Raw genomic sequence first — 19,524 nt, 5'->3', positions numbered from 1 at the left:
CCACTTTGCCCCACAGTAGCGGGATCCTAATCAAGCATCTGCCTCAGTCTCCCCAGCTGTACAAAGGGTGCAGACACAGTCCTGGAGGTCAGAGGAAGTCGAGAAGTACCAAGCCCCGGGGCGACAACCCTAAGTGGTTGGCCAGGTCCAGAAGAGCGAGTCCCGCCCTGATTGTGCAGATCCCGCCCCCAGGGTCTCTTCCGCCCCGCCCCATCCCCGAGTGGGCGGAGCTCACAGCTGCAGCCCCAAGCGGGGCTAGGCTGGGCTCTCTGCCGGGTCCTAGTGCCCGCCATCCCCGCTGCTTCAGACCTCCGAGGCCGAGGGCACCGGAGCTCACTCGCCTGCTCGCGGCTGCCAGTGCCCGGTGGTCCGGCCGCTGAGCTCGCCTCGGCTGCCTCTCCGGGCCCCACCCATCATGAGAAGCGCGCTCCCCCTGCTCCTTTTCTCCCTGGTTGCCCTTTGCGGGCCCGGTGAGTTCTTTTCAGGGAAGGAGGGAGGGGCGCCTGGGTGGGGCAGAGCCCGTTTGGACTGGCTACAGGTGGGAGGGGAGGGAGGGCGCCCAGCGGCGGCCGGAGTGGCCCGAGGTTGTGCGGGACGAATGGGGGCGTGGGCGGGGCTGAGCCCACTTGCCGAGGCAGCGGGGGCGGGCCAGGATGAGTAGGTCTTCGAGGTTTTGGGTGGGGACCACCTCTCCTCGCGGGCCGCCAGGGCCACCCTCCGTAGCCAGTGCCTTTGCGCTGGGCGGCGGCGCAGAGTGGTAACAGGTCGGCAGGCAGCTCTGCTCAATCCCAGCGCTATTGTAGAGATGCGGAAACTTTGCCACGGGGCAGGGGTAGGGGTGCCCAAATGGCCAGCCCAAGTATGTTTGGGGGTGGATCTACGAAACACACTTACGGCACCACTGCCTGTGTCACTCACCCCCGTTGGATGATGTGCGGGACAGACAGCTTGGCTGAGGGCCAGACAGGTGAAGTGGAGCCTGCCACTCAGAAACCTGAATCTGTTCTAGGTCTCCTTGGGTGCTATGCCTGCAGACAGAATATATTTCTTATGGCCTTTACCCTATCTGAGAATCTAATGAAAGTTAGGGAAACTCTCCCCAGTAAAATACACGCAAATTCATATGCTCACAGCACATGATCATTCCAAGGGGATCATGGATGCCCTAAAACCAACTCATGGGAAAACTCCTAGCTTTAAGGGTTTACTCACAGACAGTAGAGTCTGACAACCTGGAAGGGAAATCCAGTCAGCCCTTCCCAGGCAGAGTCCAGATTCGGTGAGGATTGCCTGCTCCCAGCCTCAGTCTCCTGACCCAAGTTCCAAAGACTCTCAGCTCCACCCTCCAGCCCAGTCTTGTCCTCCAAGCCCTTGTCAGCCTAGGGGACCAGGGCTACATCTTCCATAGACAGAGACACACCATAGGAGGTGTTGGAGGTAGGAGTTGGGGAACATTCAAGGTTCCTATAGGGAAGTGAAGATCTCACCAAATATGGTGTCTGCACTCCATGTGTGTGTCCTATCTCTGTCACCACTTGCTGGGTGCCATTCCTTTACCCTCTCTGGGCCTCAGTTTCCCTATCTGTTCTATGGGGATGATATGCCCTGACTACATACTTGGGGACTCAGATGTATGAGTCAGTTGTAGTATTTCTTAAGCACGGTCCTGGGGCTACCTTCATCAGAAACGCCCAGTACACATTCCTGGGCCGCATCCTAGGCTCTCAGGATCAGACTCTGGAAATTGAGCCTGAAAATCTACGTTTATACAAGCATCTAGATGATTGTTACATGTGATTGGAGAAACTACTGATAATATATCGTGAGCTCTTTGTAAAAGGTAAAAATCTCAATGTTAGAAAAAAAATTCTTAGCTGCCTTTTAATAAATACAAATCTCTTGTTCCCTTACTCAGTTAAGGACACACGCTCCCAACTGAAAATCACCCTGCCTTTCAGATGCCCACGTGCCAAGATTCCACTTACTTTCTGTGGTTTGTATTCCAAACCAATCGGTATTGCCTTTCCATTTTCCCGATAAAGATTTTATGATCAACTCTGCTTTTTCAAACTGTACACACACTCACACGGTTTAGAATTCCAGTTATGATCTCCTCTCAGACTGTTAACCCTTTACTGCTGGGGAGAAGTTTTTCCAGAGAAGGCCTAGGAAGGCAAGGCCCTGGACAGAGGCAAGTCGGGCCCACTCCTCCTCAGAATCATTGGGTCATGACTGACCCCTAGTGGTGGCCTCTTTGTTTAACTGTGCTGGCCCCAGGGCTGGGAGGTGACCCCTAACTGTGCCCCAGAAGCTTCCACCTATTCTGGGCCACCCCTGTCGTCTGGGAGTGAGAGACCTATTCCTTGTCTTCTGAACCAGGCAGGCCTCACAGCCATAAAGCAACAGATTGAAAAGCCTAAACACGTGTTGTTCGAACCCTCCCCTCCCCTCTCACATACATAAGTACAAATGCAGGGGCAGGCATGAGCACACACGTGGCTCTGGGCTCCAAGGTGGCCTCTGCAGGGACGGTCTCCTTACGGGGAAGTTAGCAAGGACATGGAAGAGGGCACTTTGCCTGAATGAGCCACCTAGACCTGCCTCTGCCTCTGCCTCTGCCTCTGCCTCTGCCTCTGCCCAGGGCTCCTTGAGTAAGTTCCTTCCTCTCTTTGGTCCCAGTTTCCCCAGATGAGAAACAGAGAGTGGGCTAAATGGTCTCAAGTTTTCGGAGCCTCTAACTCTGGAGCCCATGGCTGGTCCTGAAATGGGTGAGGGTCCTTGGGGGTCAGCGGAATGCCCTGAGAGGCAGGACAGGCCCAAAGCGAGCAATGTGAGCAGCACTGGCCTCCCAGAAACCCAGGTAAACCAGCCTCCTGGGGCTGCAGAGATGTGGGATCCAGCGGCACTGCAGGGCTGGGGACCAGGAGCTACAGATTCTGACACCAGAGCTGCCCTGACATGCCAGATGGACTTGGGCAAGTCATATCCCACAGAAATGACAAGTCAGCCCGAATATATATCATAAGAGGGTGCTGTGAGAGAGACCCGGCTATAGCCTGGGGCTACAGATTGGCTTCCAGGGTATTCAAGCGGCTGGCCTCTGGGAGGGGGTCCAGGGTATGAAAGGCGGGGCTCAGAATGTAGGCCAAGCGTCCACAGGTCCCCCTCTGGACAGCCTGGGGCAGTTTGGGGGAGGGACAGCAGGCAGCAGGTGCGCTGGGAGCATCTTTCACAGGCACTAAATATTGCATCTGCTCCAGATAGGCAATGAGTTGGAAAGTGTATGGAGCAGGCAGGGTGGTGGCTGCTCCCCGTGGCCGTGTGTCCAGCCCAGCACCCACCCAGGGGGCCACCTCACTGGACTGAGGTCGGGCAGTTCGCACTCTGGGCCCTCTGGCTGAATACGGCCGGAGGGGTTTGGTAAGACAGTGAACTGGCCCTTCACGGGAGGAAGTAATCCCCGTCCTGGGCCTGGTGAGCCCAGGGATCCACCCCTACCCCCTCCGCTTCCCTTGTTCCCTTATCCTTCCCCCTCTGCTGTCCCCCCGCCCCTCCCACACACACACCGCTTCCTCTGCAGACTCTCATGTCTTCCCCAGCTCCTGGGGTCGTCTGCTCAGGTGTCATTGACCTCCCTCTGAGGCTCCCCTTTTCCAAGACCCCACCACCTGCCCTCACCTGAAGACACCAGAGTTCCTGAACCTTACCTTCACTCCTAGATGTGTGACGGACATGGACAAAGACCCAAATACCACGTGGCGAGAGATCTGGGTTTGAAGAGGGGCAGATCTGGGGCTATGGGTCAGGCTCCCTGCAGGAGGCTGCATTTGCTGGGTCTTGAATATGGCTGTGAGCCCAGACTTCTCCTTTAAGCTCCAGACCAGGAGCCAACTGCCAGCTGGACCCCTCCCTCTGTGTGGTGTCTGAAAGGCACCTCACACTCTGTAGGGCCGAGTCTGAGCCCAGGAAACTCCCCCAAGCCCAGGCCTTTTCTCTTTCAGTGAAAGCATCACGATGCTCCTAGCTCTGCACACAAACCCACATCGGAGGAATCTCTCTCCTCCACTACACCGGGGGCTCTCCGAGGGCAGGAGCCTCTCAGTTTTGTGCTTGCTGTCCTCCCCAGCACGTAAGCAGTGCCTGGCACAGGACAGACACTCAGACATTTGATGGCGGGTGGCCTGGGGACAGTCCTGGCAGAAGAGTGTGCTCGAAGACTAAGAAGTGAGACAGTAAAGGTCACGTGGGGAAAGGAAAACAGTGTCTATGGCCAAAATACAGAGTGCCTGGACACAGAGGTGGAGAGGCCAGGAAAGACCAGGCTGAGGGAGAAACGCCGGTGTCAGGGCAAGGGGCTGGGGATGCCAAGCCGCAGCACGCGGGTTGGAAGCCTGCCTACAGCTCTGAGAGGCCACGGGCAGGGATGGGCTCCGGTCCTCTTGCTGTAGGAAGACCGCCCTGGCGCTGTGTGGTAAATGATGGCAGGGCAGAGCTGGGGAGGAGAGACCGGCAAGGAGGCTACTGGAAGAGCCCAAGGCAGGGTGGTGAGCCCGGATGAGGGCTGGAGGGGTGCAGATGGGAGAACAAACTGAGAGACTTGGAAAGTAGGGTAGACAGAACTGGGTGGCCACTTGGATGAACCAAAGGAGGGTCAGGAATAGATGCTCAGTTTTGGACCAGGTGTCTGGAGTGTGGGCTGCCCTTCATTGCTAGAGGGAACAGGAGGAGGAAGATGCAGGGCATGGGAGGAGACAACTGAGCTCTGTCTTGGATAGATTTAATTTGAAGTCCCCAAGGAGGAGCAGGCCTGCCGGCACCTTAGCTGTTCCAGCCAGCCCTGGGCTCCCTGACCCTCACAGCTCTCCTCTTCGTTGCCATGAGCAGCAGTGGGGGTCAGCAGGGTGAGGACCTAGCAGGTCTGACTCTCTATTTTCCCAGGGGACGGCCGCGTGGCCAACGCTGAGGAGAAACTCATGGACGACCTTCTGAACAAAACCCACTACAACAGCCTGATCCGCCCAGCCACCAGCTCCTCCCAGCTCATCTCCATCCAGCTGCAGCTCACCCTGGCCCAGCTCATCAGCGTGGTAGGTGCAGGGGCAGCTGTGCCTCAAGGCTCAGGAGGAGAGGCACGGTGGGTTTTTGGGGCCCGGGCCAGGTCTCCAGAAAAGGAGTGGCCATCCCGTGTGCAGGGCTGGGAGCTGGGCAACTTGGGATTGGCTTCTGTTATTACCAGGACTCCTGGACAAAGCCCTAGATTGTTCATCTGATCTTTTTCCATATGCATAAATTAAGGAATTTAATCTAAAGTTTGAGAGCCCTGACTCTGCCTCTAAGTTATGATTCTTTCATTCCAAAAACGCTGGCTGTACCTTTGCATGCGGCCTTCTCTTTGCTGGGGATGTCCTGCCCACTTTGTGCACTCTCGTTCCACAGTTCAGCGCCACCTGCACACCCATGATCTCAATCTCAGTTCAGATGCTTTGGCTTCAAGTGACAGAACATCCAACTATGAGTGCCTGAAACAATAAGGACATCTGTTTTATCACATAACAAGCGAGCAGGCTGATCGTTTCAGTGTTGGTCACGGCAGTAATTCAATGATGTCAGGATTCTAGTCGTTGACAGTGATGTCAGGATTCTGTGATTCTTTTGTTTTCTCCCCCATGACCATGAGATGATAGCCAAGGTTCCAAACAAGATCTTCACATGACAATGTGGCAGTAAATGGCAAATCCTTTCTTGAGCCCTTTTTTGAGTAAGAGAAAAACTTTCCCATAGACCTGCCCTCTAGGCTGCCCCTAGCTCTCGACGGCCAGGGCTACAGCTCATGCCTAAGCCTTAACTGATGATCGGCTGGAGGAATGGAATTAGCATGGTTAGCTAAGACTTAGCAATACATGGTGAAGAGGCTGAAGAAGGGACCATGAAATTCATGAGTATCCAATATTTAACAAAGTCATAGTTTTATTAACAAAAGTTGTGAGCGGGGAAATGACCACTGGGGAGGCAGCCAATGGGCCTGCCACAGACAGGTAGGCCTCCAACACAGCCTAAGTGCCTCTTCCTTCTGGCCTGTTCTCTCCCCCAGCCTGCTCAGCAGGTGACTTCGCATACCCTCTACCTGTCCGAGGAAGTAGGAACTAGGTTGCAGAAACTGATGGGCACAGAGGCCCAGGTGCAGGGACAGGATGAGAGGCAGCTGCTGCATCCTTCTAGCCAGCTGGGTGAAGGTCTGGATAATTGAGGGCGGTCACTGCAGGTTTGGAAGTGAAGAATGGATTACAGAGCCAGCAGTAGGGTTTTTGGATCTTGATGTGTGGATTGTGTGGATGTGGGGCCGGGTGGGGGCTGCTGAGGAAGGCTGGGGTACTTGGGAGTTCCCCTTCTGCTGTCTCTGAGTTGGGGGCGCCCAAGGGACACATGGCTCATTGTGAATCTTCCCTGTGTGGCCCTTTCCACGTCCCTAGGCACAGTTTGGAACCCGGCTCCTAGAAGCAGCTCTGTGGGGAGTGTTCCCAGGCAGGGTACTGTGACCAGCCATGGGGCAGGAGATAACCAGGGAGGCTGGACCTCCTCTGCTCCGGGGGCTGGCTTCCTACCCCCAAGCCTCTCTCCCTAGCACACTTGGCCCTACAAACCCAGCCCATCCAACCTACAGCCCACTAGAAGGCTTTGGCCAAATTAATGGCCGGCTCCCTCCCCTGGGAGGAAGCGCAGCCCAAGAATGGGGGAGGGGTGGAGAGCCTGTGCTCTCCGTCCTCCCCTCCGCTGGCCAGCTGGAAGGAAGTAGCGCTGCCAGCCAGGCCGCTCCCCGGCTGGTGTCTGAGAGTTATTGTCCGGCCAAGGGCTTTTTGCTTAATGGGGTGAGCCCAGCTGCTGCCCCACAGCTGCCGCCCCGGGGAGGGTGGGCAGGCAGGCAGCTCTGGCCACGCTTCCAGGCTCAGGCTGCCCCTGACAGACCTGCTCCGTGGGCGCTGTGAGGGAAGAGAGGTTACCAGAAGGAGGAGGGCACCCAGCCTCCAGCCCCCAAGCCTGTGGGTGCAGCAGGTGAGCTGCCCTAATCGGGAAAGGCTGTGTATGGAACAAATGGGAGGTCTGAGGGTTGATTTCCCCTTTTTGTGTTCCAGGGTTTAGGTTTCCAGGAGGCGGAGTAATAGGCGTAACTAGTTTAAAGACAGACCGTTTCCTAGGCAGCAGGCAGGGAGTTTGTGCTGTGTAAGGCCAGGGGAGGCCAGGGTCTTGAACCAGCGTCCTCAGGCGGATTCAGCAGTTGCTGGGGGAGTAAAGGGGGCTGAAGGACAGGACTAAGGGACAAGAGAACTTTCTGGGTGACAGCAATGTTCTACACCTTGAAAAGGAGGTGGGTTACCCAGATAATGCATTTGTTAAAACATCAAATTGTATGCTTAAGATCTATGCATTTCACTGTCGTAAATTATGCCTCAACTCAAAAAAATTTTTTTAAGACAGATGAAAGCTTTCAGCTTTCATTAGTGACAGAGTATCTTATTGCAGATCGACTTTTCCACAAGAACAATTATAAAGGCCAGACAAAAATGCCTCGCCTCCCCTAGATCTATTTGACGGTCTTGGAGAGCTCAGCTAGGACTCGAGGGACCAGGATTCAGGAGGTGACCCTGTCAGTCTCTGGTGCTTTTCCCTTCATTTGAAGATTGGTAAGCACTGGAGGGCCAAGGGGCTAGGGAGCTGAGCACAAAGTAGTGGCCGAGGGGCTGAAAGGCCAGCTGAGCGCTTGGCACTCTTACGGGGCTGGGATGACACAAATTGGAGCTGGAGCCCCACTAAGGAGATGGGGCCTTGGTGGGGACCTTAAAAGGACCACCCCTCAGAGTCAAATGAATCAAGAGCAGGCCGGCCGCCACAAATAAAAACTGAAACCTGCTTTGAACCAGCTCAGTCACAGATGAGATGAAGGGCCCCCCCCAACTGCTTGCCATAAAGCCAAAGTCAGTCCTCCCTGGAGGCAGATGAAGTCAGACGAAAACTTAATAGGCAGGCAAGAACACAAGATGAAACAAGAAAAAAACAAGAGGAAAAAGAAGAGAAACAGACTCATAGATGATTCAAACACTGGAGTCATCAGACATAGGCTTTACAATAACTGCCATTAAGGCGGTAAATTAGCTCAGCGGTCGAGTGTGTGCCTAGCACGCACAAGGTCCTGGGTTCAATTCCCAGTATGTCTGTTAAATAAACAAATAAACCTAATTACCTCCCCCCATTAAAAAAAAAGATGGTAAATTTTATGTTATGTGTACTTTACTGATATTAAAAATAAAATACCCTTACACCATATACAAAAATCAACTCAAAATGGATTAAAGACTTAAACATAAGACAAGATACAATAAACCTCCTAGAGGAAAACATAGGCAAAACATTATCTGACATACATTTCAAAAATTTTCTCCTAGAAGAAATAAAAGCAAGAATAAACAAATGGGACCTAATGAAACTTACAAGCTTCTGCAGAGCAAAGGAAACCAGAAATAAAACAAGAAGAAAACCTACGGAATGGGAGAAAATTTTTGCAAGTGAAACCGACAAAGGCTTGATCTCCAAAATATGTAAGCAGCTCATACGACTCAATAAGAAAAAAAATAAACAACCCAATCCAAAAATGGGCAGAAGACCTAAACAAGCAATTCTCCAAGGAAGACATACAAATGATCAAAAAGCACATGAAAAAATATTCAATATCACTAATTATCAGAGAAATGCAAATCAAAACTACAATGAGGTATCACCTCACACCAGTCAGAATGGCCGTCATTCAAAAATCCACAAATGACAAATGCTGGAGAGGCTGTGGAGAAAGGGGAACCCTCCTACACTGCTGGTGGGAATGCAGTTTGGTGCAGCCACTATGGAAAACAGTGTGGAGATTCCTCAAAAGACTAGGAATAGACTTACCATATGACCCAGGAATCCCACTCCTGGGCTTGTACCCAGAAGGAAATCTACTTCAGGATGACACCTGCACCCCAATGTTCATAGCAGCACTATTTACAATAGCCAAAACATGGAAACAACCTAAATGTCCATCAACAGGTGACTGGATAAAGAAGAGTTGGTATATTTATACAATGGAATACTACTCAGCCATAAAAACTGACAACATAATGCCATTTGCAGCAACATGGATGCTCCTAGAGAATGTCATTCTAAGTGAAGTAAGCCAGAAAGAGAAAGAAAAATACCATATGAGATCGCTCATATGTGGAATCTAAAAAACAAAAACAAACAAACAAACAAAAACAAAGCATAAATACAGGACAGAAATAGACTCATGGACAGAGAATACAGACTTGTGGTTACCGGGGGGGGTGGGGTAGAGGGTGGGAAGGGATAGACTGGGATTTCAAAATTGTAGAATAGATAAACAAGATTACACTGTATAGCACAGGGAAATATACACAAAATGTTATGATAAATCACAGAGAAAAAAATGTGACAATGAGTGTGTATATGTCCATGAATGACTGAAAAATTGTGCTGAACACTGGAATTTGACACAACATTGTAAAATGATTATGAATCAATAAAAAGTGTAAAAAATAAAATAAAATAAAATAAAATAAATTTTCTTAAAAAGAAAATACTGTGCATTACTGTGTTCAAGAAACTTATAATGATGGAGAATTTAAAATTTATTGCATGGGCTTAATAGCAGATTGGTCATAGCAGAAGAGAAAGCTAATAAACTGGAAGAGAGGTCAATTGAACATACCTGGACACATAGCAGCACTATTCACAATAGCCAAGACATGGAAACAGCCTAAATGTCCATCAACAGATGACTGGATAAAGAAGATGTGGTATATTTATATAATGGAATACTATTCAGCCATAAAAACCAACAACATAACGCCATTTGCAGCAACATGGATGCTCCTGGAGAATGTCATTCTAAGTGAAGTAAGCCAGAAAGGGAAAGAAAAATACCACATGAGAGCACTCATATGCAGAATCTAAAAAAAAAAAAAAAGAGAGAGAAAATACCTGGACAAATGACAGAAAAAAAGGATGGAAAATACAGAGGAGATTCAAGAGGCTCTATGACTGTTTATGAGGCACAGATACAAAGAAAATCATATCCAGGTACATCACACTCAAACTCCTGACAAGCAAAGACAAAGAAAATCTTAAAAGCAGTCAGAGGAGAAACAAAAGTCAGGAGCAACAACAAAACTAACAGCTGAAAATGGAAGCCAGAAAATTAAATGACATTTTGTAAATGCTGCAAGAAAAAGTTGCAAACCTGGTAGCAGACAACTATTAAAAATGTAATTCAAAAATGAAGGTTAAATAAAGATGTTTTCAGACCAAAAAAGAAAAAATGGAGAATTTAACCCAAGAAGACCCGATATTAAATGATGCTCTTCAGCAATAAGGAAAACGATCCCAGATGGAAGCACAATAGGAAGGGTGGATTTGAATTGATAGTGACAGTATTAAACAAACAAAAGTCTTGCAAGATTTTAATTACATGTAGAACTAAATACAGACAATAGCCCAAGAGTAAGGAAGGGGTAGATGGAACTGAAATGTTCTTAAGTTCTTGCCTTGTTCTGGAAGTGGTTAAAAGTAGATTCTCATTTATACTAGATTCTAAAAAACCAAGTATATGCATACTGTTGTCTCCAGCGTAACTACGAAAAGATGAGTCACGTTAATATGGGAAGAAATGGAGTAATAAAATAGTTAATCCAAAATAAGGCAAGAAAAGAGAGAAAGGGAATAAACAGAAAACAGATAGATGGTAGGTTTAAACCCAAATTTATCAATAACTACACTAAATGTAAATACCCTAAATACTCTGATTAAAACAAGACAATTGGGGGGAAAAAGACAATTGGAATGCATCCTCTCTCTCTCCTCTTCCCACCTACGCTTCAACAGCCTGGAATGTGGGCATAATGGCTGGAGCTGCAGCAGTCATTGTGGACTATCTGCAGATGAGGGCCACACTCTAGGTGTGGTAGAGAAGAAAGCTGGAAGGAATCTGGGTCCCTAAGGACTCTGTAGAGCAAAACCACCATATACAGGCATACCTCAAAGATACTGCAAGTTTGATTCCAGATGACCACAATTCAGTGTATGCCACAATAAAGTGAGTCACATGAATTTTTCGGTTTCCCAGTGCATATAAAAGTTATGTTTACATTACACTGTATGCAATAGAATTATGTCTAAAAAAAGTACATACCTTAATTTAAAATACTTTATTGTTAACCATTATCTGAACCTTCAGTGAGCTATAATATTTTTGCAGCAGTGATCAAAGATCACTCACTAATCACAGATCACCAAAACCAATAGAACAATGAAAAAGTTTAAAATATTGCAAAAATTACCAACATGTGACACAGAGACACAAAGTGAGCAAATGCTATCGGAAAAAATGGTGCCAATAGACGCTCCACAGAGAGTTGCCACGAATCTCCAATTTGTGAAAAACACAGTATCTGTGAAGCACAGTAAAGTGAAGCACAGTAAAACGAGGTGTGCCTGTATGCCCAAACTGTTACGAGAGAGAAATAAACTTGATTCAAGCCAGTGTTAGTCTGGCTCTCTGTTACGGGCAACTGAACCTTTTTTTTCTACTGATATGCTTTCCTAGTTGAGGGTTCAGGAAAAGGTCCTGGAGGAAGTAATTCCCAAGCTGAGATCATGATGCTGGAAGTTACCTTGGTGAAGAAGAGGCAGGGAAAATGGTACAGACTGAGAGCACAAGGCACATTCAGAGAACTAAAGAAGGCCGGGGCAGGGCAGGTAGAGTACAGAGCAAAGATGAAATGAAGCTGGGAAAGCTGGCAAGGCCTTGCAGACCCTGTGAAGGAGCTGCATCTTTATTTCATACATGCAGAAAGCCATAGATGTGACCTAAGTAAAGACAAGATTAAGGGGGAAATGGCAGGAACTCTGGAAGTTTCTTTTGGCTGCATAGGAAGAATGGGTGTGTGGATGGGGTGTGTGTGTGCAGAGTGGACACAGACCAGCTGGGGGGTCTTGCAGTGGTCCAAGTGAGAAAGAGACTATGGTGGCCTGGATCATTGTGGTAGGGTTCTTGTATTCTTAGGAAAATATTTATTGCACATCTGACACATCCCAGGTACCCTTCTAAGTGCTGTCTTGCCCTCAAGGAACTTAGATTCTAGTAGGAGGTGGCACAGAATACCCCAGTAGGGGTGTCCAGTGGTGATAAGAGTGATGAAGAAAAATAAAGCAGGGTGAGAGAGGGAGGGAGACAGGTGCTATTTTATGCAGAAAGGTCACGGAAGACCTGAAAAAAGTGAGAGGTTCAGCTGTGTGGATTTCCAGGAAGAGGGAACGGCATGTGCAAAGGCAGAAGCCAAAAGACAAGTGTAGCTGAAATGGGATGAGCAGATGGCAGAGCAATGAGATGAAGGTCTAGAGCTAATGGGGAGGGAAGTGGGGGCGGGCTGATCATGGCGGGCCTTGGAGGCCTAGGGCAGGACTTCGGCTTTCCCTTTGGAGGAGATGGGATGGGAGTAGAGGGTTTCAGCACAGTGACACAGCCTGAGGAGTTGAGATTTTAAAGGATCAGCCTGGCCGTTCTGTAGGGGAGAGACCAAAGGCAGGCCAGGGCAGAGCAGGAAGAGCAATCAGGAGGCTACGGCAGAGGTCCAGGCATTGGACGATGGTGGCAGCAGAGATGGAGAGAAGCAGACACATTTGAGACTTGTGTAGGGGACAAAATCTACAGGACTTACTAATGACCAGACAGCGAGGTGTCGGCGACAACCGCCAGGTTTCTGGCTTTGAGTGGTATGGCTGGGGGTGCCACTTGCAGAGAGGGCAATGCCAATGGAGCCCCGAGAATGGGTAAAAGATCATGAGCTTTGAGGCACCCTAGCTGTGAAATACATCTGAGCCGTCAGAGAGATGTCAGCTGGGCAATTAGTCACATGGCCCAGAGCTCAGAGCCTTTTACTTGAGAAAGTGGGATCTGTTTGTGAGGGTGCCTCCCGCTCACTGAATTGATAGCCCCATTTCCCTCCCCAGAATGAACGAGAACAGATCATGACCACCAACGTCTGGCTGAAACAGGTAAGTGCCCTGCAGGACCCCCAGCCCAGGAGGCGTTTCCTCCAGGGCTGCCCCTTGGCTGCGAGGAGCCTACAAGTGACGGGGCCTCGCCTGTCTGCTCAGGAGTGGACGGACTACCGCCTGGCCTGGAACAGCTCCCGCTACGAGGGCGTGAACATCCTGAGGATCCCCGCGAAGCGCGTCTGGCTGCCTGACATCGTGCTTTACAACAAGTGAGTGGCTGGGCTGGCCAAGGTGGGTGAGGGCCGGGCCCTGGGTCCTCCAGTCCTGAGTCCAGCCCTGGGCCCCATCGGTGCTTCACCCAGTCTTCAGGCTGTGAGGCTGCAGAAGGATTAGAGATGAGCAGAGCCAGCACCCTCAGCCCCAGGTGGGGAATCAGAGTCCCAGGGACGGGGAGGGTCTTGTGACTCACTCAGGCACAGCTGGGACCCGGACCAGCATCCTGACTCTGAGCCCAGTGCTCTTTCTGTCCCCACACTGACCTTTTGACCTTCAGTTGCTTTGTCCATGTTGGTAGCATTGACTTAATATGCATAAATATCGCAGGTAGATGGAGGGGGCTAGAGAGACTTCCCGGGTTGCAGTTATACCAGCAGAAGCATGAAATGATGATGAGCATGTGGTCTAAAGACAGAAAGACCTGCCTTCAACTTGTAGCTCTACTGCTTACTCGTTTTCTGACCTTTTAAGAAGTCAATTCACTTCTATGAGCCTTGGTTTTTCCCGTCTGTAAAATGGGGGTGATGTTAATACCTACCTCACTGGATGATTGTGAGATTTAAAAGAGTTAATCCACGTGAAGCCTGCTGCTGCTTCATGGCAGGGCTCTCTGCACCATGCAGTTGCCAAGTAAAGCGGGCCGTTCCAGAGAGGACATGGGGGTTGGAAGAGGGATTAGCGAGAAAGTATCCCGCAGGGCTCTTTGGTGAGTTCTGAGAACAGCCAGCCCTCATCTATGGATTTCATGAGGTTCTCCTCCATGCCCTGCCCCACCCCCAGCGCTGATGGGACATACGAGGTGTCTCTCTACACCAACGTGGTGGTCCGCTCCAATGGCAGCATCCTGTGGCTGCCCCCTGCCATCTGCAAGAGTGCCTGCAAGATCGAGGTGAAGCATTTCCCCTTTGATCAGCAAAACTGTACCCTCAAGTTCCGCTCCTGGACCTACGACCACACGGAGATCGACATGGTCCTCAAGTCGCCCACTGCCAGCATGGATGACTTCACTCCCAGTGGTGAATGGGACATTGTGGCCCTCCCTGGGCGAAGGAACGTGAACCCGCAGGACCCCAGCTATGTGGACGTGACTTACCACTTCATCATCAAGCGCAAGCCCCTCTTCTACACCATCAACCTCATCATCCCCTGCGTGCTCATCACCTCGCTGGCCATCCTCGTCTTCTACCTGCCGTCCGACTGCGGCGAGAAGATGACGCTGTGCATCTCCGTGCTGCTGGCGCTCACCGTCTTCCTGCTGCTCATCTCCAAGATTGTGCCACCCACCTCCCTCGATGTGCCACTCATTGGCAAATACCTCATGTTCACCATGGTGCTGGTCACATTCTCCATCGTCACCAGTGTCTGTGTGCTCAATGTGCACCACCGCTCACCCAGCACGCACACCATGGCGCCTTGGGTCAAGCGCTGCTTCCTGCACAAGCTGCCCACCTTACTCTTCATGAAGCGCCCCGACAGCAGTCCCTCCAGAATCCCCCAGCCCAGCCAGGCTCGCCTGACCAAGTCTGAGGCCACCGCCACCACCTCAGCCACAGGCCCCACCAGCTCCTCCAATCTCTACAGGAACTCCATGTACTTTGTGAATCCTGTCTCTGCAGCAACCAAGTCTCCAGCCGGCTCCAGCTCGGCGGGTATACCCAGGGATTTCCGGCTGAGGTCTTCTGGGAGGTTCCAGCAAGATGTGCAGGAGGCTTTAGAGGGCGTCAGCTTCATTGCGCAGCACATAGAGAGTGACGATCAAGACCAGAGTGTAAGTTGCTAGCCCAGCCCCCGACACCTGCCCAGTGGAAGAAGCTCGAATAATATCGCCAGTTTCCCATTTCCTGCAGTTAATTCATGAGACAAGGGCTTACAAACTCTTTGTTTGAATGAGAAATCCACAACTGAAATGAGCCTTATTCTAGTTTCGTGCATCAGGGGAGATGAAGGAAGTACCAGTCATCCTTTTGTGTTTGTTTTGGGACAGCAGAGCCTGAGGTGAGGACTGAGCAGAGGCAGTTTATTTGAGAAGTGATCTCAGGACGCACAATGAGGAAGTGGGGAACAGGAGACGGGCAAAGGAGGAAAGCCGGTGTGGGTATTAGTGAGATGATACTGGGGTCCATAAGCCCTGGGGGCTCATCCAGTTGGGGACTCTCTGCGGAAGGTGGGGAACAAGCCTGAGAATCATCCCCTGGGAGGGAGGAGGGTATTTGCCCATCAGCTCCCATCTTCCATAGGCCAAGTAGCCTTGGGGCGTTAACTCCCCTGCACTTCTTGGTTATGCCAGCTGGCTGTGGAGCAAGCACCTTTGCTGCTGGAGAAAGCCCTGGGGCAAAGAAAAGAGAAGCAGGCTTGAAGTGGGAGGCTGTCCGTGGGCTGGAAAATGATTCTGCCTTTAGGGACACAGGGGGGCCGGTGCACCGAGGGCATCTGCCCCCAGGCTTGTCAGGCTTGTCACGAAGCCACGCAAACACTTACAGCTTTTATAGTACAGAACCATCCATTTGAATATTACTGCTGCCAGGGTAATAAATGATCGAGTAGGGTGACTACAATTACAGATTCCTGAAAAGAGCTTCAGTTTACTTTCACAGGGCAAAGCAGTGAGTTTAGGCATCTCAACTAACTCCTTTGAACAAATCACGCTTCAAAGGACAGTTTTGTAATAACTAAACACAGAATGTGATAGTAACGGTTAGAAATTTTCACACAGGTTTCCAAACAGGGCAGGAGAACAAGTCTCAGGGTCTTGTGAATGCTCTCATTTTAGCACCTTATCAGATCAGATTCTTTGTACAGGTTTTCACGGCACAGCACGCATCTGCTTGGGGGAAAAGAGGACATCGCCGTGTTCTTACCTTCCTGCGAGTCCTTTTCAACTAGCCGCATTCTCAAGGGAGGACACGGGGGTTCCATTAGTTCGTGTGGAGAGAAAAGAGCAGGGCAGAAAAGCTCCCAAATTACACTGTGAATAAAGAAAGAAGAGATTGCTCACCAGTGGAATGTAGGACGCAAGCTCTTCTACGCCCTTGTCCTCAGAGCGCGGTCCCTGGACCTGCTGCACCGGCCTCGCCTGGGAGCTGCTTAGACGCAGCATTCGAGGCTGCTGCACAGACCCACTTGGGCAACTGTCAAACTAGAGTTTCGAGGCCACCTGTTCTGACTGAGCTGGGATCTGCTCAGTGGCTCCGGGGCACCTGTAGGTTGAGAGGCTGGTCTCCGGCACCCCTGGCTGAGCCGGCACCCACCCTGAGCTTTCTCTTCTAAAGGTCTCATGCACCTCTTGCTGTTTCTAACTAGTAAATTAAAAGTTAATTAAAAGCATCTTGTGGGAAGGAGCCAGGCAGGACCCACAGTTATCATAATCACCAGCGTTCATTGATCTCCAACCACACATTAGGCCCTGTGCCAGGACCAGACGTCCGTTACTCCTGACTCTCCCAGGAACCTGTGAAGTGGCATTTACTTGAACCTCCATTTTACAATAGAGGAAGTTAGGTCCAGAGAGGCTCGTTGACTTGCCCAAGGTCACACAGCTGGCACAGAGCAGAGCCAAGCTCCATACCCAGATCTTTCTTATGTCCTTAACCTTTCTTGCCCTTCCCAGTGCCTTGCCCTGCCCTGGCATGTGGTGGCCTTCTTGGTTGATCAATTTTCTCATGTTGAGCTGGAGAAAGGAGACTGTTTTCCCTTCCAGAGCATGCCCGCCCCCAAGCCAGCCCAGGCTGTTCCTCATCCTTAGCACTTTCGCCCTCCCTGACGATTAACTGGTCACCATAAATAGCATAAAAATATAAAAAGGGGGGAAGGCACACATGCGCAAGAACACACACACAGTCGTTTGCAATTAGGGCTGTCAGAAAGAAACCCAAGGTGAGGGCAGTGCTGTGCGGAGAGCCTGCGGTGCTTGCCACATCTGGGACACAGGCAGCAGTTGTGTTTCGCTGGGGGTGTGGGGCTGGCTGACCAGGATCATCATGGAGGGGAGGGAGGTGCAAAGTGCTCACCAGGGCTCTGGCAAATTGGGTCACCGACACCAGCCTGCCCGTCGCTGCCCAAATTTCCAGCTCCAGTGCCTCTGCTGTGCTCTGCTGATCCAGCCACTAGCTAGCCACGAGGGAAAGTACGCAGGAGGACCCAGCCAGGCCGGGTGTGAAAGCGGGCGTGGGCGAGGGGGAGCAGGATGCTGGGGCCTCTGGGCATCTCCCCTACCCCCCACCCCCGCCAAGGAGGCAGGCACATCTGTGGTGGCACCCCGGAGGCCAGCCAGGTTTCTGCCAATACTCCACCCCACAGCTGGATCTGAGAAGACCAGAGAGCAGGGGCTGGAGAGAGGGTGAGAGTCGGGGAGGTGGGCAGTGGGGAGAAACCCAGGTGATGTGGCTGGAGGCTGGGTCTTAACTACAAGATCTAGCAGACACCGCTCATCACAGAGCTGAGCAAATTAAACAGCAGGATTTCAGGTGTCCTGCAGGCCCAACTGCACAGCCCCTACTCAGCCAGGTGCACCCCAAGTCTTCCGTTCGGTGAAGCCAGCTCAGGCAGGGGGCTTGGGGTGAAAACAGGGGCAGGAAACTTGTGATCCTCATCCCCCTTATTTATAATCGAATTTGGTTTCAGATCACACTCTGCGGTATTAATAGCCCCTTCCATTCCTAACCTTTCCATACAGTTCAGTTCCCAGGGGCTCCATGGTGCCACCGGGGCAGGAAGGGGTGGATTAAGGACCTGAGAGGCACAGCTGAGAGGACAGCCTCAGACTCGGAACTTGCCACTCCAAGTGCTAAGTGGCTTGTGGCATCCTTGGCCCGAGAGTGAGGCCCCAGTGTTGGGGGGAAGAGGGAAACCAGGGAGGACCCCCACGCTCAGCCGCTGTAACCAGCCCCTCTGTCTGCCCACAGGTCGTCGAGGACTGGAAGTACGTGGCCATGGTGGTGGACCGGCTGTTCCTGTGGGTGTTCGTGGTTGTGTGTGTGCTCGGCACTGTGGGCCTCTTCCTACCGCCCCTCTTTCAGACCCACACGCCTTCCGAGGGGCCCTAGGCTGTCTTGCATGTCTGAGGCCCCCAGCCTGTGGGGCACGATGATGTGAGTGGCCAGGTGGACAGTTTGCTGCTTCCTTCTGGGTCACAGCTGAAGAGGACCTGAACAAATGAGTCTGTCAGTCCCATCAAACAGCCATGGCCATGGGAGGAGCAAGGATGCGGGGCCTGGACTGTCCTCTCTCAAGGCCTTGGAGGAGCCCCAAGAAATCCCCGCAGGAGGGTCTCCGGACACCTGAATTCTGGCCTGTCTTTCTTCCCTGCGGCAGGCTCTGGGGATAAAGATCAGCATAACTAGAGCATCCACTGTGTGCCAGGCATCTTGCCTGCAGCCTGCCCCACCTCTCACTCCATCTCCCTCCACTCCTCCTTGTCCGCTAGGTTCAATGAGCTTCTTTTAGTCCTTCATATGCTTCAAGATCTTCTCAGCTTAGAGCCTCTGCATTGGCTGTACGTCCTACCTGAACCTTCTTCTCCCGATGCCTCCTAAGCTCTTCTTACGGCTGCATCATTCAGGCCTCTGCTCCTATCAGTTATTTGTCCAGTGTCACCTTCCCCAGTCACTCATTCCAAAACATTCTCCCCCACAGCCATGTTACCTTCCTCCAGCACCTCTCAGTACCCGAGGCTCTCATTTGGCAGCGTTGTTTATTGTCCACATCTCACCCACTAGAGTGTGAGCTCCCTGAGAGCAGGGACCTGGCCCTTGGTGTTTGCTACAGTATCCCCAGGGCCTAGGATGGAGCTCAGCACACAGTAGATGCTCAATAAATGTTTGTTGAATGAATACATGCCTCCTTTTTCTCCTTCAAGCCCAGATGCCCCCTCCTCTGAGCAGATTTCCCTGCCTCTCCCACCTGAAGGGAATGACTCTCTCCTCCACACTTAACCCTGGTCACATTCTGCTTTTCATATGGGCTGGGTCAGGTGTGTCTGCCTTACAAATGCTCTAATTGGTTTTCCCCCACATACTTTCTTTTGCACAGTACCTCGCACACAGTAGGCACTCAAAATATTGTGGAATGGAGGACTTTAAAAAAATCTATTTAAAAAAATTATACAATAAATGGACTTTTTATGTACCATTCTATTAATTTTAACACACATGTAGATCCATGTAATCAGGATACAGGAGACATATCACCCAAAACAACTCCCTCCTGATG

The 19,524-nt window shown here is 51.1% G+C and overlaps 1 protein-coding gene across 2 annotated transcripts; it reads left to right on the top strand.

Annotated features, from left to right (window-relative positions):
• Positions 1 to 277: 277 nt before the first annotated feature.
• CHRNB4 (cholinergic receptor nicotinic beta 4 subunit) lies at positions 278 to 19,084 on the top strand. Of its 2 annotated transcripts, XM_006208775.4 has the most exons (6): positions 278 to 470; positions 4,939 to 5,087; positions 13,054 to 13,098; positions 13,201 to 13,310; positions 14,098 to 15,085; positions 18,219 to 19,084. In XM_006208775.4, exons 1-6 carry the CDS (start codon positions 416 to 418, stop codon positions 18,357 to 18,359), a joined length of 1,488 nt encoding a protein of 495 aa, XP_006208837.1. In that variant the 5' UTR covers positions 278 to 415; the 3' UTR covers positions 18,360 to 19,084. The 2 variants fall into 2 exon arrangements, with proteins under 2 accessions (XP_006208837.1, XP_072807027.1); XM_072950926.1 differs by having other exon boundaries at positions 13,054 to 13,310.
• The last annotated feature ends 440 nt before the right edge of the window (positions 19,085 to 19,524 follow it).

This window comes from Vicugna pacos, chromosome 27, assembly GCF_048564905.1.
Source record: "Vicugna pacos chromosome 27, VicPac4, whole genome shotgun sequence".
Classification (NCBI taxonomy): domain Eukaryota; kingdom Metazoa; phylum Chordata; class Mammalia; order Artiodactyla; family Camelidae; genus Vicugna; species Vicugna pacos.
The sequence above is the reverse complement of the archived record's forward strand: the minus strand, read 5'-3'. Positions and strand labels throughout refer to the sequence as shown.

Excerpts from the sequence above, each read along its gene's own strand:
- CHRNB4 (XM_072950926.1), top strand. The coding sequence starts at position 416 with ATGAGAAGCGCGCTCCCCCTGCTCCTTTTCTCCCTGGTTGCCCTTTGC. Across the intron at positions 471-4,938 it reads GGTTGCCCTTTGCGGGCCCG|GGGACGGCCGCGTGGCCAAC; the intron begins GTGAGTTCTTTT and ends CTATTTTCCCAG. Across the intron at positions 5,088-13,053 it reads TGGCCCAGCTCATCAGCGTG|AATGAACGAGAACAGATCAT; the intron begins GTAGGTGCAGGG and ends TTCCCTCCCCAG.